Source organism: Heptranchias perlo, chromosome 6 (assembly GCF_035084215.1).
Source record: "Heptranchias perlo isolate sHepPer1 chromosome 6, sHepPer1.hap1, whole genome shotgun sequence".
In the NCBI taxonomy this organism is placed as follows: Eukaryota; Metazoa; Chordata; class Chondrichthyes; order Hexanchiformes; family Hexanchidae; genus Heptranchias; species Heptranchias perlo.
Genome location: NC_090330.1, coordinates 109,350,286 through 109,366,768, shown reverse-complemented (window position 1 = coordinate 109,366,768; position 16,483 = coordinate 109,350,286). Strand labels below are relative to the sequence as shown.

At 43.5% G+C, this 16,483-nt stretch overlaps 1 protein-coding gene across 1 annotated transcript in view; it reads right to left on the bottom strand.

Annotated features, from left to right (window-relative positions):
• itgbl1 (integrin, beta-like 1) overlaps positions 1-16,483 on the bottom strand; it is a 133,254-nt gene that overhangs the window by 67,795 nt on the left and 48,976 nt on the right. Inside the window, exons 3-5 of the mRNA XM_067986612.1 lie at positions 7,483-7,629; positions 3,276-3,398; positions 1,279-1,419 (exon numbers count right to left, since the gene is read on the bottom strand). Coding sequence (XP_067842713.1) covers positions 1,279-1,419; positions 3,276-3,398; positions 7,483-7,629 — 411 coding nt within the window. The remainder of the gene's footprint in view (positions 1-1,278; positions 1,420-3,275; positions 3,399-7,482; positions 7,630-16,483) is intronic.

Here is a 16,483-nt window from a genome sequence, read left to right as displayed (position 1 = left end):
GTTCTGTAAGTAAAGGCAATGAGGACGCACATTTAAGTTGGGGGACCTACAGGCTCTGGATTTCATGTAGTAGATTCTTGAATGGCAGCCAACGCAGGAACTGGCCAATTTTAACTGTCATTTTGGGGTACCCAAGCAGAACGGCTACTGAAATGGGTCTCTCTCTCTCTCTCCCTCTCTCTCTCTCTCCCTCTCTCTCTCCCTCCCTCTCTCCCTCTCTCTCTTTGCAATTCTTTGTATTCAGCACATCCATTAGCCTCTTTTTTCAAAAAAAAAAGAAATGAACCAGAAAATTACGGGCCAGATTTTGCTGTGAGCGGTGGACGAACGGTGCCAGCCATTTGTCAGGCTTGCCATTGCTCATAGACCTTCATTGGGGTTTTGTACGGCAAGTTCCTGCCAGCGGGACATCCAAACAGCGCGGCCCCCGCTACAGGGCATCTGGGACCTGTGTGGACGGGGCAAGCAACTGTGTATCTCCTTAACCAATCGGATTGGAGAATCGTTAATAACAGCGCAGAGTCTGGACCAGGAAGTGTAAGTTAGACCAGTGAATTCACTGTAAAATCAGGTAGAGAAAGCAAAATAAAAAGAGGGAAAGAAAGACTGGATTAAGAGAGAGAGAAATAAAAGAGATAGAAAGAAAATGTAAAAATATTTACATTTTAAAAAAAATTTCCAACAACAATTAAAAGCTGAAGGAATGAGACTCCACACTTGTAATAGTTAATTTTCACTGGCAGAGAGGTTGATTGGCAGTCATTAATAAGTGTTAATGACTGCCAATCTAAGTTCCCTTTTAACACGCCGTTAAAAGGGAACTTAGACTTAACTTTTCGTGGTGGGTTTAATCCGTATCTACAACGTCAGTGCAGCAACTTCACGCCGTTCAATGAGCAGTGAGTCAGACGGCGAGGTGCCAGAGGGGCAGTGAACCTCGGACGGAGGCTTTCGGATTTTCATGCTTAACTGTGCATTTCCCCTCGCCTGAAGTTACTGTCCGATTTGCGCATAAATAATAGTGAGCGCCATTACCCTTTCACAGCAAAATCCGAGCCAATTGCTCCGGGACAATAAAGTCGGCTTGGAAATATTCCAGTTTAGTAAAACTGAGTGAGTCTTCAGGCACACGAGGTAATGCCTGATTTCTACTACATTAGATAGTGTCTCCATCATACGTCTCGGAAGCAATCACAGCAGAAGTGGGCAAGGTAATTTGCTCTAACTTCCAATCTTTATAATTAACATTTTCCATTTGAACTGTTTTAAAAGACAAACCTCTGTTGCTGCAGATTTTGCCATCTGGTGACATGCATTTCCTCCTGCTCTCCCACGGGGTAATGTCACACTGGAATTCACATTTATCGCCATGCCAACCATGCGCACAGTAGCAGTAACCACAGTAACACTTTCCATTGCCTTAAACCACAAGAAATATCAAGGAAAGCAATGAAATCACAATTTAAGAATATTTCAGCAATATTTAACTGGCCTTATTTTTATGGATTGGTTTTGGCAACGTGAGTAATTTCAAAGTAATTTGATACACTTCCAGACAGATATTATTTCAGACAGAAAAAATAATTTCTATTTCTTGCACATACATAGGTTTCTAATGTCAAAGAAAAGCATTTTCTTCCCCCCCCCCCCACGATTTAATTATTTCACAGAAGTGGTTAAAAAGATTTAATTAAAGATCAATCCTGATTCAGTCTTACAGTTGTCAGGTAACTGTCTAAAGTAAGTGACCTGTGCAGATGTCACATGAAATAGATCATGAATTTTAGCCGGAATAGAAACAAAATAGGAAGCTAGTTTTATACATTGCACCAAATGGATTTTAAATAGTTCTGCAGAATCTTAAAAGATTTGCCTGAGAATCCTCACAAAAACATATGGGAGTTTTGAGAAATATATTCTACTTAATAAAAGGTTCCAGCAGATCAGGTAACAAAAACAACTTGCATTTATATAGCGCCTTTAACAAGAAAACATTCCCAAGTGCTTCACAGAAACAATAGAAAACAGCTGGTACCGAGACAAAGGAGATATTAGGAGGGGCGAGCAAAAGCATGGCCAAAGAGGTGGGTTTTAAGGGGGGGTTTGAAAGGAGGTGAAGGGAGTGGAGAGATGGAAGGATTTGGGTTTAGATCTCAGAGCTGAAGGAATGGAGGCCAATGGAAGATTGAAGGACAGAATGCACGTGAGGCCAGCTTTAAAGGAATTGAGAGTTTGGAGTGTGTTGTAGGGCTGGATGAGATGGCAGTGGAAGAATGCAAACATAGGGATGGGAATTTTAAATTTCAGCTGTAAGTCAGTAAGGAAGAAAAGAAAGAACTTGCATTTATATAGCACCTTGCACGATCTCAGGATGTACCAAAGTACTTTACAGCCAATGAAGTACTTTACTAAGTGTAGTCACTGTTGTAATGTAGGCTTGACACGTAAGTGACAGGTGGGACAATACAATTCAGGCTCTACCTAGATTTGAACTCAGTAAGAACAGGGATGATAGGGAGCAGGTTCAGGATAGGATACAGGCAGCAGAATTTTGGATCAGCTGAGGTTTGCGGAGGATGGAAGAGTGGCCGGGGGAGCATTGGAATAGTCGAGTCTGGTGGTGACAAAAGCACGGATAAGGGTTTCAGCAGCAGGTGAGCCGAGGCTGGGGTGGAGACGGGCGATGTTACAGAGATGGAAATAGGTGGTATTTGTGGTGGACAGGATATAGAATTTGGAGGATATGGAAGATGAAATAAAAATCTTATAGGATTTAGCTTTTATTTTACCATTTAAAAAAAATATATATTTATACCTGAGCATAAAGCAACACATCAAAAAGGGAAGCAAATTAGAAAACATTTACAAGAATTTTATCGTAACCATACAATCTTTCGAAAAAGATAACCATCAGGAAAATGTCTCCAGTTGTTACAGGAGCAGACAGAAAGAATGGCCCATTTCTCCATGCACTAACTTCACGATTAATCAGGATTTAAGGTTATGTGATGTTTGCAGAGGAACCCAATTTTTAAAAGGATTCCTTTTTGCAACATTTCGAAACGACCCATTAAAAATCTTCATTAAGTTCAGTCTCTTTCAATCTTACGCACTTCTGATTCTTTCAAAGCTTGTAACAACAGGGCGACTGAGGCAAGTTTAATAAAATGTCGCGTGAATATTTTAACAAAACAGCACCATTTAAGTTCCTATTTTTGTTTTGCTAAGTACTGTGGAACGCAGCAATTGTCAAAATGAAATATATCAGTGCGTACCTCCACAAATCACACCAGTTTCATCATCAACGCAATCTTGGTCGTTACACTCACAAAACTTTCCATAGATCAGTTTGTCACCTTCAGAATTGTTGCATATGCACTTCCCACAATGACAGGTGCCTATCAAGTGTGAAAAACAAGGGCCGCTTAGCATTTGGCAACAGTTGACATCGCTGACATGACTTCCATTGTTTATCCAGACTTGCATCATAAAGTAGGCATGTAAACCAAACATCATTTGTTTAATTATAAAATATATTAGCAATTAGAACATTCTAAAACTATCCTACATGGACCTCCTCCCCTCTGCATCATCTCTGTGTTGGAATAGAGATTTATTATTACATTCTGTCCTACTCTGTGACTCACTCTTTCTTAGAATCTAACACTAATAATATCCAATAGGGAATTCAGGGCAAACTTCTTTACCCAGAGAGTCATGAAAATGTGGAACCCGCTCCCACAAGGAGTGGTTGAGGTGAATAGCATCGATGCATTTAAGGGGAAGCTAGAAAAACACATGAGGGAGAAAGGAATAGAAGGATATGCTGATAGGGTGAGATGAAGAGGGGAGGGAGGAGGCTCATGTGGAGCATAAACACCAGCACAGACCGGTTGGGCCGAATGGCCTGTTTCTGTGCTGTAAAATTCTATGTAAAATCTCAAAACTGTCTCCTTGGTCAGCCCTCGCTGCCTCCAATCCACAGACTTTTAAAATCCAGGATTCATGGCAGCTAACACATGTAATGCTTTTATTTATTCTCTTCCTGTCTTTTTGACCTTGAATGGTGTCCACAATAGGCTTGTTCACTCACCTAGGGTTTTCAACTGAAGTAAATTCTGTAAATCCAGATAAACAATTTAAAGGATTCATTAATGCAGTTATTTCTGTGATACTCATATTTATGTGAGCTTAAACACTGGAGATCTCTATTGAAAGATTTTATCCATGTTACGATAACCTATGTCATTGAGAGAGCTGCTGGAAGGTTTACAACTTCCAATTATTGTCGATCTGACTTGCTAATTATTCAATAAATACACTTTTCCTGTTGGAGCTCTGCAGAGTAAACTTCAACCTTCCTCTGCAATATTTCAATAGTAACTTTCAAAAGGGAATTGGATAAATACTTAATAAGGAAAAATTTGCAGGGCGATGGGCAAAGAGCGGGGGAGTGGGACTAATTGGATAGCTCTTTCAAAGAGCCGGCACAGGCACGATGGGCCGAATGGCCGCCTTCTCTGCCTTAGGATTCTATTCTATGATTTCCTGAACAGAGTTTGTAATGTTGCGATACTTTTTAGGAATGTACTAATGAGCAGCGAATACGAAATGTGATGGACTGTCATCCATTCAAAAATAGTCACAAATACTGAGTGCACTTGATGGTTATTTACTCGAGAGGAAATGGTTTACTATAAACTAAAATGTGCTGTCAACATGAGCCTGATACTTCTCTTCCATTAAAAGTGGGAGAAATGTCTCTTAATAAATCTGTGGAAACCGTGAAACATGCAAGAACGAAGGATGGAATTTGGCTCGTGGAAACATGAAACTAGCAGCCAATCATAATACAATAACGTTCCTTTTAATGCTTCTCCAGCAATTAACAAATTACTAAACAGATATAAATGTCAAAATATTTGCCAATCTTACCGTGGAGTGCACAATCAGCTGAAGAATGTTGAACAAGTGAGAAAAATAATGATTTAGCAATAAGACATAGAGTTACATCAAGTCTGCAGCACAGAAACAGGCCATTCAGCCCAACTGGTCTGTACTAGCATTTATGCTCCACACGAGCCTCCTCCTACTGCTCTTCATCCTAACCTTATCAGCCTATCCCCCACTGCAAGTCCTGGCATCTTTTGTAATGGACTGATAAGTGCACATTGTTTGATGGAGTGGGACAGCACCCCAAATATGCAAAGGATGTCAATATGTCACTGAACTCTGCATTAATTACTTGGGGAATCTGCTGGAAGTCTAGAAGAAGTTACATAACTTAATGACGAGCACAAGGGTAAGGCATGAATATTAAGGTTGCAGCACAAGATATAGATAGATATCAAGGGAAGTGGTAGTTGTTAAAGATGTTACGTAAAAAAAAATCGTACCAATGCAAGGATTTTACTAGAATGGTACCAGGGATGCGGGGCTTTGGTTATGTGGAGAGACGAGAGAAGCTGGGATTTGATAATATAGATAGTATATCATAGAATTGTACACCACAGAAGGAGGCCATTCGGCCCATCGTGCCTGTGCTGGCTCTTTGAAAGAGCTTTCCAATTAGTCCCACTCCCCTGCTCTTTCCCCGTAGCCCTGCAAATTTTTCCTTTTCAAGTATTTATCCAATTCCCTTTTGAAAGTTCTTATTGAATCTGCTTCCACCGCCCTTTCAGGCAGCGCATTCCAAATTCTTCTCATCTCCCCCTCTGGTTCTTTTGCCAATTACCTTAAATCTGTGTCCTCTGATTACCGACCCTCCTGCCACTGGAAACGGTTTCTCCTTATTTACTCTGTCGAGACCCCTCATCATTTTGAACACCTCTACTAAATCTCCCCTTAACCTTCTCTGCTCTAAGGAGAACAAGTCTAGCTAGGAGTAATATAGTCTTGGGACAGAAATCGGACCGAGCATCAAGGCAATGGTCATTAAGACTTACCGCCCTGTTAAAACTTATTTTAGACATGCTATTTTTAAGCGTACCTGTTTTGTGGCACAATTAAGTTACTTTCCAGCTGGGCAGATAAGCAAGTTGGCGCTGGTTCAGTGATTTCTCTGATTGCAGCTGGCGATGTCCCTTTAATTCGAAGCTGTCATATTGCCGGCAAACCACTGGGAGCAAATTCCGGATTCACCGCGCATGCGGGAACTTGCTCCTCCATTTTGCCACCAACAACGGAGACTGCTGCTGAGCTCCCCGTTATTTTGGGAGCGATTTCTGCCCCATTAAATTTTTGATTTTACTCGGCAGTTAAGAAATTCTGCACAAGCCTATCATTAATGACCATTAACAAGATCTTAACAAGAAAAGAACTGGACTTTTTTCTCACTTGTCATGGGGTTTTTGAAATGATATGAATACTCAGATCAGTGCTAAACGCAGATGAATCACCTCTTGGTTCTTTCTCTTGACATTACATCAGTTTTTACTCATGTATACAATTTTGCTAAAACTAGCAGAGACGTACGAACACACAGAAAAGGAGAGGAAGAGGGAGTGAATGCCTAGATTTAATTTTTTTTAAAATATTCGTTCATGGGATGTGGGCGTCGCTGGCGAGGCCGGCATTTATTGCCCATCCCTAATTGCCCTTGAGAAGGTGGTGGTGAGCCGCCTTCTTGAACCGCTGCAGTCCGTGTGGTGAAGGTTCTCCCACAGTGCTGTTAGGAAGGGAGTTCCAGGATTTTGACTCAGCGACGATGAAGGAACGGCGATATATTTCCAAGTACAGGAATTTTGAGCTCTTTATTAGAAATTTGGATTTAAATTGATTTTTGGGACCAACAATCATTAATTTTGCAGATCCAGACTCCCTTAGTTTTGTCGAATTGTGGGTATGTGGTCTAAATGAAAGCATAATAAAGCTTTTCATTACGCTGCACAACCTGAACCCAGCTAAAATATCTCAAGATAACATTTTCTGCCTTTATCACACAAAGGCTTTAGTTTTTGCATTGTGCCATGGGAAGATAGGAGCAATGTGATAGCATTGTTAGAGTAATTGCCAGTTATTCACGATGAATCAGACAGTACGCTGTTTCATAACAATAAGGGTATTATCAACAAAATGTGATGGGGAATGTATGACAGGGATAATAGTACAGGAAGTTAGTGAGACATTTACAGGAAGTGTATGCTCTACATTTTAATGTATTACTAGTATATTTCCTGTAAATTGCTCATGGTGAGTGAGAGGATGTGCTATAGTGTGATCTCTGAAGTGTGACTTACAGCAAATGCATGCTATATGCAAGACTTTTAATATAATATAGATGATTGTGGCAAAATGACTAAAATATCCACCTATGCATAAAGACATACATCAGTATTTTGTAGCAGGATGGGAGGGAGAATCATTTTGCCTTTCTTCCAGTATTGAATTTTTATGGCACTCAAATATTTTTGCATATTTCAAATAAGTAAAAACATGTTTACAGTTTGATTAAAATATGTAATAATGAACAGTTATTCTTACCTGCATCGGAACATATCAGATCCTGTGAACTGCGACACATCGCATTGCTTTTCCTCTTTGGGATGTTACAAGTCTTGGGATAATGACAAGCATTCCCAAACCAGCCTTGCTCACATTTGCATTTCCCACAGCTGCATTTCCCGTGACCTAGATGCAGCACAAGTGAAGCAAATGGATAATAAACTTTCTCCATGTGATGAATAATTTGAAATGAAAAGTCTACAAAATGTTTTTAATACTTTAAAAACTGTCAGCAAATTCATTTCACACGGCCGTGATAATACGCTCTGGGATAATAGTGTACAAATTCTTAACGTGTTTGTCCAATATGTCTTTCTCTGCTTAAAAATAAATAGGTAAACATCTCCACTAAGATAGAGGAGAGAAGAATCTCAAACTAATGTAAGCATTCTTCTGCTATTATTCTATAGCATAATTACACAGCCAAAGACTAACCCAACATTACTCATTCAGGTACACCTACTGCATTCTAACATATTCTAGGAACATAGGAACAGGAGGAGGCCATTCAGCCCCTCGAGCCTGTTCCGCCATTCAATTAGATCATGGCTGACCTGTATCTTAACTCCATCTACCTGCCTTGGTTCCCTAACCCTTAATACCCTCGCCTAACAAAAATCGATCAATCTCAGTTTTGAAACTTTCAATTGACCCTCAGCCTCAACAGCTTTTTGGGGGAGAGAGTTCCAGATTTCCACTCCCCTTTGTGTGAAGAAGTGCTTCCTGACATCACCCCTGAACGGCCTGGCTCTAATTTTAAGGTTCTGCCCCCTTGTTCTGGACTCCCCCCACCAGAGGAAATAGTTTCTCTCTATCCACCCTATCAAATCCTTTAATCGTCTTAAACACCTCAATTAGATCACCCCTTAATCTTCTACACTCGAGGGAATACAAGCCTAGTCTGTGCAACCTGTGCCTATAATTTAACCCTTTTAGCCCCGGTATCATTCTGGTGAATCTGCGCTGCACCCCCTCCAAGGCCAATATATCCTTCCTGAGGTGCGGTGCCCAGAACTGAACCCAGTATCTCCGGACGGAACCTAACCAGAGCTCTGTGCAACTGATGAAGGCTCTCGCCCAGGACATCTGCCCATTCTTCTATTTCAGATGTTGATTGAGCTGGTGTGTTTAGCCAACTATTTTTCCATTCTTATTCCAATATCTTGTTGGTTTAAGTAACATAATGAATTGAATTCTGTATTTTTGACTAATTACAGCACTGCTTCTTTAATTGCAAAATTTTCAAGTAATAATTACAAAATAATGAACATGATCAGAAGTCTATTTTTCAAAAAGCAATATTTTATGCATCATTAAGCCAGATAATGAAGATCAGTAGCACAGTAATTATTACGTAGAAATCTTGAACAGGTCCATCATTAGGTAGCTCAATTGAATAACAAGTTGCTGCAATGATTTAAAAACTAACATATTTCATAATAACTTTAAAAAAATTAAATTGTGTGAGAAATGCATCGAATGAGCAGGATCTGCCAATGTTACATTCTGCTAACAGCTGTGTTATACAGAATGCCCAGGCAGTTAGTAAGTTAGTTTGTAAGTAAATAATTAATGATTGCCTCTTATGTGGGCGATGCATGGCTGTCGGACCTGCTGGAATTACGCCAGAAAGAAGTGAAATGAACAGGAAAAATTGCAAACGCTAGAAATGAGAAAACATAGGCAGAAAATGCTGGAAATGTGCAGAATCGGAAAGGCAAAGATGGGTTGATATTTTGGAGGTGTACCTCCCTCACATCTGTTCCGATCATAGATTCAACCTGAAATATTAGCCTTTCAAATCAGTACATTTCCCATGGCAAATCTGAAGAAAGAACTTGCATTTATATGGCACCTTTCACAACCTCAGGACGTCCCAAAGCACTTTACAGCCAATGAAGTACTTTTGAGGTGTAGTCACTGTTGTAATGTAGGAAATGTGGCAGCCAATTTGCGCACAGCAAGATCCCACAAACGGCAATGTGATAATGACTGGATAATCTATTTTTGTGATGTTGGTTGAGGGATAAATATTGGCCAGGACAGCAGGGAGAACTTCCCTGCTCTTCTTCAAAATAGTGCCATGGGATCTTTTACGTCCACCTGAGAGGGCAGACGGGGCCTCGGTTTGACATCTCATCCGAAAGACGGCACCTCCGACAATGCAGCGCTCCCTCAGTACTGCACTGGGAACGTCAGCCTGGATTTTGTGCTCAAGTCTCTGGAGTGGGACGAGAGTGCTACCCACGACTGACACCCTATAGAATGGTTATAGCGCAGAAGGAGGCCATTTGGCCCATCGAGCCCATGCCGGCTCTTTGCAAGAGCAACCCAGTTAGTCCCATTCCCCCACTCTTTCCCCGTGGCCCTGCAAATTTTTTCCCTTCAAGTATTTCCCCTCAAGTATACCTGTTCCATGAAGATTTACTGTTTTACAGCAACAGGGCCTTTGATACCATATAATGCACAATAAATTATACTGCTGCTAAGGTGCAGCAGTGCTTAATCTAGCCTGTCCCTTTAAGACCACAAAGACTAAATTTAACACGTAACGGGTTAATAAGAGGTTAATTACTGTGGCTGAGCGAAGTCTTCAGATTGGAATGTGTTTGTAAACTCTCAGTCCAGGTCGGAAGAAACGGTCAGTATAAAGTGATTCGGGTAGATTTTAAACTATCGGGCAGAGTCTGGTGAATCTGCACTGCATCCACTCCAAGGTCAATAACCTCCCTGAAGTTCGGTGCCCAGAACTGAACGCAGTATCTCCAGATGGGGTCTAACCAGAGCTTTATACACACCGTGACATAACTTCCACCTCATTGTATTCCAGCTCCCTTAAGATAAAGGCCTTTTTGATTGCTTTTTGTACCTGCCCACTAGCTTTTAGTGATTTCTCTACACAGACACCTAGGGCATGATCTTAATTCGGAAAAACGGGTGGGTTGGGACGGGGTGGGTGGGGGCAGTAAAAATTTTTGAAAATCTAAAGCTCGCCTCCGATCCGCCGATTTCCGGTTTTAACGGAGGCGGGACGACCAATCCGCTCTCAGGGGGCGGGTTGGTCAGTAAGAGCTTTCCAGGAGGCTGCGAGCCTCCATTTTAACGGATCTTTTGCTTTTAACGCCTGGGGGCCGGGATTTCCGGGTCTTCTACTTCACGCTATGTGAGGGGAGGCGAGAGGGCCTGAAACAGCAGGAAGGTGCCTTTATAACCCAGCTCGTGGGCCTGGAGGAGCAGGAGCGCTACCCCCAGGCCCAACAAGCCTACCTGCAGCAACAACCCCCCCCACGATCACCGACCCCGCCTCACCACACTCTACAATCCCCGCACGATCACCGACCCCCATAAAGACCCATGATCCCCGACGACTGATCTCCCCGACGACTGATCCCCCCCGACGACTGATCCCCCCGACGACTGATCCCCCCCGACGACTGATCCCCCCCGATGACTGATCCCCCCCGATGACTGATCCCCCCGACGACTGATCCCCCCCGATGACTGATCCCCCCGATGACTGATCCCCCCCGATGACTGATCCCCCCCCGATGACTGATCCCCCCCGATGACTGATCCCCCCCCGATGACTGATCCCCCCCGATGACTGATCCCCCCGATGACTGATCCCCCCGACGACTGATCCCCCCCGACGACTGATCCCCCCGACGACTGATCCCCCCCGACGACTGATCCCCCCGACGACTGATCCCCCCCGACGACTGATCCCCCCCGATGACTGATCCCCCCGATGACTGATCCCCCCCGATGACTGATCCCCCCCCGATGACTGATCCCCCCCGATGACTGATCCCCCGATGACTGATCCCCCCCTTGACCCTCAACAACTGATTCCCCCCCCCCCACCGATGACTGACCCCCCCGTGATGACTGACCCCTCCCCCAATGACTGACCCCCTCCCCCATCTAAGACTTACCTGCTTGCGTCCTCTTCCTTCCTCTTCTCCCGTCTGACTGAGACCAGCCTGTCAATCAGGCCGACCTGTCGGGCGGGAAACTGTCAAAAAAAAATAAAAGATGTCCTTACGCCAAAATCATCAAAACCCATTCTTCCGGGTTTCCCGTCAGGAATTCCACCCTCCCTCCCCCTTCCCTGCTCCCCCGTAAAGCCATGCCCCTAAATCCCTTTGCTGTTCCACAGCTCCGAGCCTCTCACCATTAAGAAAGTATTCCGATTGGTCTTCCTCGGATGCATTGGATAGCCTCACACTTCCCCACATTGAACTCCATCTGCCACAGTTTTACCCACTCACTTAGTCTATGTCCCTGTCCACGTGTAACTTCCTGCTTTGCATCCACGCAAATTATCGTGCCTCTTAACTTGGTGTCATCCACAAACTTGGACATACAACTCTCTGTTCCTTCATCCAAGTCATTGACATGTGGTGAAAAGCTGAGGCCCCAAAACAGATCCCTGGGGAACATCACTTGTCATAACCTGCCAATCAGAGTACATTCCCTTTATCCCTACTCTCTTTCCCCCAACTCCCAAGCAATTACCAACCCATCTCACAAGGTTAGCTTCAATTTCATGCGCTCTCATTTTTGCTAAAAATCTCTTGTGCGGAACCTTATCAAATGCCTTCTGGAAGTCCATATGGACAAGATCCAACATTCCCCTAGCTATCATGCCAGTGACCACCTCAAAAAAATCAACTAGATTAGTTAGACATGACCAAACCTTCACAAATCTATGCTGATGCTTTTTGATGAACTGATACCTGACCATGTGCTCGTCACTCTGTCTCTGATGACAGATCCCGGTAATTTCCTGTTAGATAATCGTGCACCATTTCTTTAAATACAATTTGGGTTCAGACCTGTCGAATCAGACACTGCTACAAATATATGTATTTTAAAAATCAATTTAACCTTTATTAGGACAGACTCCGTGTGTATCAGTAGAGCATGCAACACCAACCATGGCAATGAGAGGACATCCAATTATATGCCCCTATGAGGCAACCCTTATAAATCAAGGCCTTGGTTAGACCATACTTGGAGCACTGTGAACAGATCTGGTCTCCATATTACAAAATGCATACAGAAACACTGGAGAAAGTGCAAAAAAGATTCACAAGGACAATATAAGAACTGAGAGGTTATAACTATCAGGAAAGACTGAACAGGCTGGGGCTCTTTTCTCTAGAAAGGAGAAGGCTGAGGGGTGACCTGATAGAGGCCTTTAAAATTATGAAGGGGTTTGATAGGGTAAACGTAGAGAAAATGTTTCCACTTGGGGGAGAGACCAAAACTAGGGGCCATAAATATAAGATAGTCACTGATAAATCAAGTAAAGAATTCAGGAGAAACTTCTTTACTCAGAGAGTGGTGAGAATGTGGAACTCACTACCACAAGGAGTAGTTGAGGTGAATAGAATAGATGGATTTAAGGGGAAGCTCGATAAACACATGAGGGAGAAAGGAATAGAAGGATAGGCTGATAGGGTGAGATGACGTAGGGTGGGAGGAGGCTCGTGTGGAGCATAAACACCGGCATAGACTAGTTGGGCCGAATGGCCTGTTTCTGTGCTGTAAATTCTATGTAATTCTATATATAGCAATTATCTCTGCTCGGAGACCAGCCCAGCCAGGTGAACTACTGTGAAGGATTCACTGCAGCTTCCAGTCGAAGTGCAGAGACACTTTCTTTATACCTTGTCTGATCGCTGTTGTAGCTTCCCTGAGTCTCCCAGGCTTTACATAAACATTATTACTTGACGGAGGGAAATGTTAAGGAAATGGTTCCCTTTTGCTGAATTAACACTTTGGTATCCTTGTAATTTATATCAGTGAGTACCAGGTACCCAACGATTTTTCCTGCAATCAATTGGTGTTCAGCCCTGTGGATATAGTTACCATGAATCTGGCCACTATTCATTCTTTGGAACCTGTCAACTTTCAAGTCTGCCTATCTCATCCTGTAGCGCAAGATTTCATGTGCTCGCTGACCGACATTGGCTCCCGATCCGGGAACGCCTCGATATTAAAATTCTCATCCTTGTTTTCAAATCCCTCCATGGCCCTCGCCCCTCCCTATCTCTGTAACCTCCTCCAGCCCTACAACCCTCCGAGATCTCTGCGCTCCTCCAATTCTGGCCTCTTGCGCATCCCCGATTTTCATCGCTCCACCATTGGCGGCCGTGCCTTCAGCTACCTAGACCCTAAGCTCTGGAATTCCCTCCCTAAACCTCCCCACCTCTCTCTCCTCCTTTAAGACGCTCCTTAAAACCTACCTCTTTGACCAAGCTTTTTCTCACCTGACATAATATCTCCTTATGTGGCTCGGTGTCAAATTTTGTTTGATAATCGCTCCTGTGAAGCTCCTTGGGACGTTTTACTGCGTTAATGGCGCTAGATAAAGGTACAAGTTGTTGTTGTTGTTGTTGTTGTTGTTGTTGTTAGACCCCTATTTATTTCTCCAACCTCAATGTTCTCACCATCTCCAACCACAGATTCCACTTCCTAATTCATTCACCCACTCAAAAACCATCTGTTTAAACCATTTCCTTTCCACACAACTGCAAAACAGTAATTAGTCACTCGTTAGTTACCTTAAGACATTGCGGCCTAAGTATGATATTCCCATGTTTAACAAACAAAAGTTAAAATTTACACTAGTATGAAACAAAGCATTGCAATGGGAAACTAACAGATTATCTCATCGATAAAGTCAACCACAGGATTGCTGCTGCCGCTGCAGCCCCGATTGACCCTTTGCCTACTGGTTTATTACAGTCTCCATATCAATTATCCATCACTTCCTCACAACTGATGTTAAGCCGACAGCTCTGTAGTTACCTGCTTTCTCTCTCCCTCCCTTCTTAAATAATAGAGCGGCATTTGCAATTTTGAAATCCAACAGCACAATTCCTGAATCTAGAAAGCTTCGGAAAATTATGACCAAGGCATCTGCAATTTTGTCACCTATTTCCTAGAGATTTGTCTGTATTAAGTCCCATTATTTTCTCCATCACCATTTTCTTTTACTTACATTAAATCCACTAAGTTTTATTTTCATATTCCTTTTCTGCACCTCTTATTACTTTCTTTGTATCCTTTTTGTGGCTTTTTTTATAGCTCTCCCAGTCCGCTGGCTCCCCACTTTACCTTGACATTTGGGTAAGTGATTAAAACAGTGAGATTCTGCCGACCCTGCCTGTCCCTGCTGGAAACTCGCTGACCGCCATTTTAACTCAGGAGCTGACTGTGGCAGAAAACGCATCGGCCGGAAACAGGCAGTTGACTCGTTGTGGTGTGGCGGGTGCTGACTCTCTGCCTTCCAGGGGGAGCTGGACCGGTCCCTGACTGTTGAGGGTTGGGGGAGGGCAGAGATCGCATCATACAGAAGGTAAGTGTCTTTACAGATAACACTTGTGATCTCCTGGACTGGTTTCAATCGCCTGAGGGGATCGGAAAGGAATTTTTTCTCTTATTGGCCCTGGGTTTTTTTCTCTTCTTTTTTTGCCTCTCCCAGGAGATTACATGGCTGTGTGTGTGTGTCGGGGTAGGGGAAGGCATGGCTGGAAGTGTCTAGTTATGATGCTCCAGCCATCATGAGGTGTGGGGCAGGCTTGATGGACCAGCTGGTCTTTTCCTGCCCATCAATTTCGTATGTCCATAAATGTAAAATCAGGGTCCTAAGATGTACTTAGGACAGCGTGAGGAGTTTACATAGGCAGTTTCCACTGTAAACGTGGACATGGGAATTTATAATTAAAGTTAACATGAACATAGGAAGGAAGATAGGAACAGGAGAAGGCCATTCAGCCCCTTGAGCCTGTTCCGCCATTTAATTAGATCATCGCTGATCTGTATCTTAACTCCATTTACCCATAACCCTTAATACCCTTACCCAACAGAAATCTACCAATCTCAGTTTTGACATTTTCAATTGACCCCCAGCCTCGACAGCTTTTTGGGGGGGAGAGAGTTCCAGATTCCCACTCCCCTTTGTGTGAAGAAGTGCTTCCTGACATCACCCCTGAACGGCCTGGCTCTAATTTTAAGGTTATGCCCCCTTGTTCTGGACTCCCCCCACCAGAGGAAATAGTTTCTTTCTATCTCCCCGATCAAATCCTTTAATCGTCTCAATTAGATCACCCCTTAATCTACTATACTCGAGGGTATGAAGTCCGCACAGATGTAAGATTTTTATTTTCTTATACATATGAAACAGAACATTTCCAGCACTTTCTGTATCTGTTCGAACAAATAATTAGTGCTGTACATGTAGGATATTTGACGAAATTTCGCCATAGAAAGTTGCATTTATTTGTTGTCAGGATTTTGATTTGTGAGTCAGAAGCTTCGATTTACAAAATCCAGGTCATCGCAATGTTGCTGCTTCCACATTAACCTGTCCACCATCATCAATGAGATGGAGGAACAGGACAAGTTTTATTGCTACTTTTTACATTTAAACGTTGCCTTTTTGACAGTTTTTACAAAGAGGCTTGCCGTGAAACCATGTTAATGCGAAGATTACAATTCTGAAAGTTGAAAGAATGCTTTATGTAAAAGAAGGACATGAACTCAAAAGCCTCACACTGGGCCCGATTTTACCAGGGGTGCGGGTTCCCGGCGGGTGGGCAAGCGGGCGCGTGGGTAACGCGCCCGGTGAAATTAGTGGGTTTCCCGCGCGATCGCAGCAGGCAACGCACTAATTGGATCCACTTACCTGCTCCTCCGGGTTCCCCGCTGCTGATCTGCGCGTCGGGCGGGCTGCGCATGCGCAGTAAGATCTGTCAGCTGGAGGAGCTCTATTTAAAGGGGCAGTCCTCCACTGACAGATACTGCAACCAATAGCAAAGATGACTGCATGGAGCAGCCCAGGGGGAAGGCTGCTCCCAGTTTAATGATGCCTCACCCCAGGTATCAATACATGGGGTGGGGAGGAGGGGGAGGACAGAGATCTTCCACCCGGCGGGCGGGAGGAAGCGGCCTGCCTCTGCCACCAGGA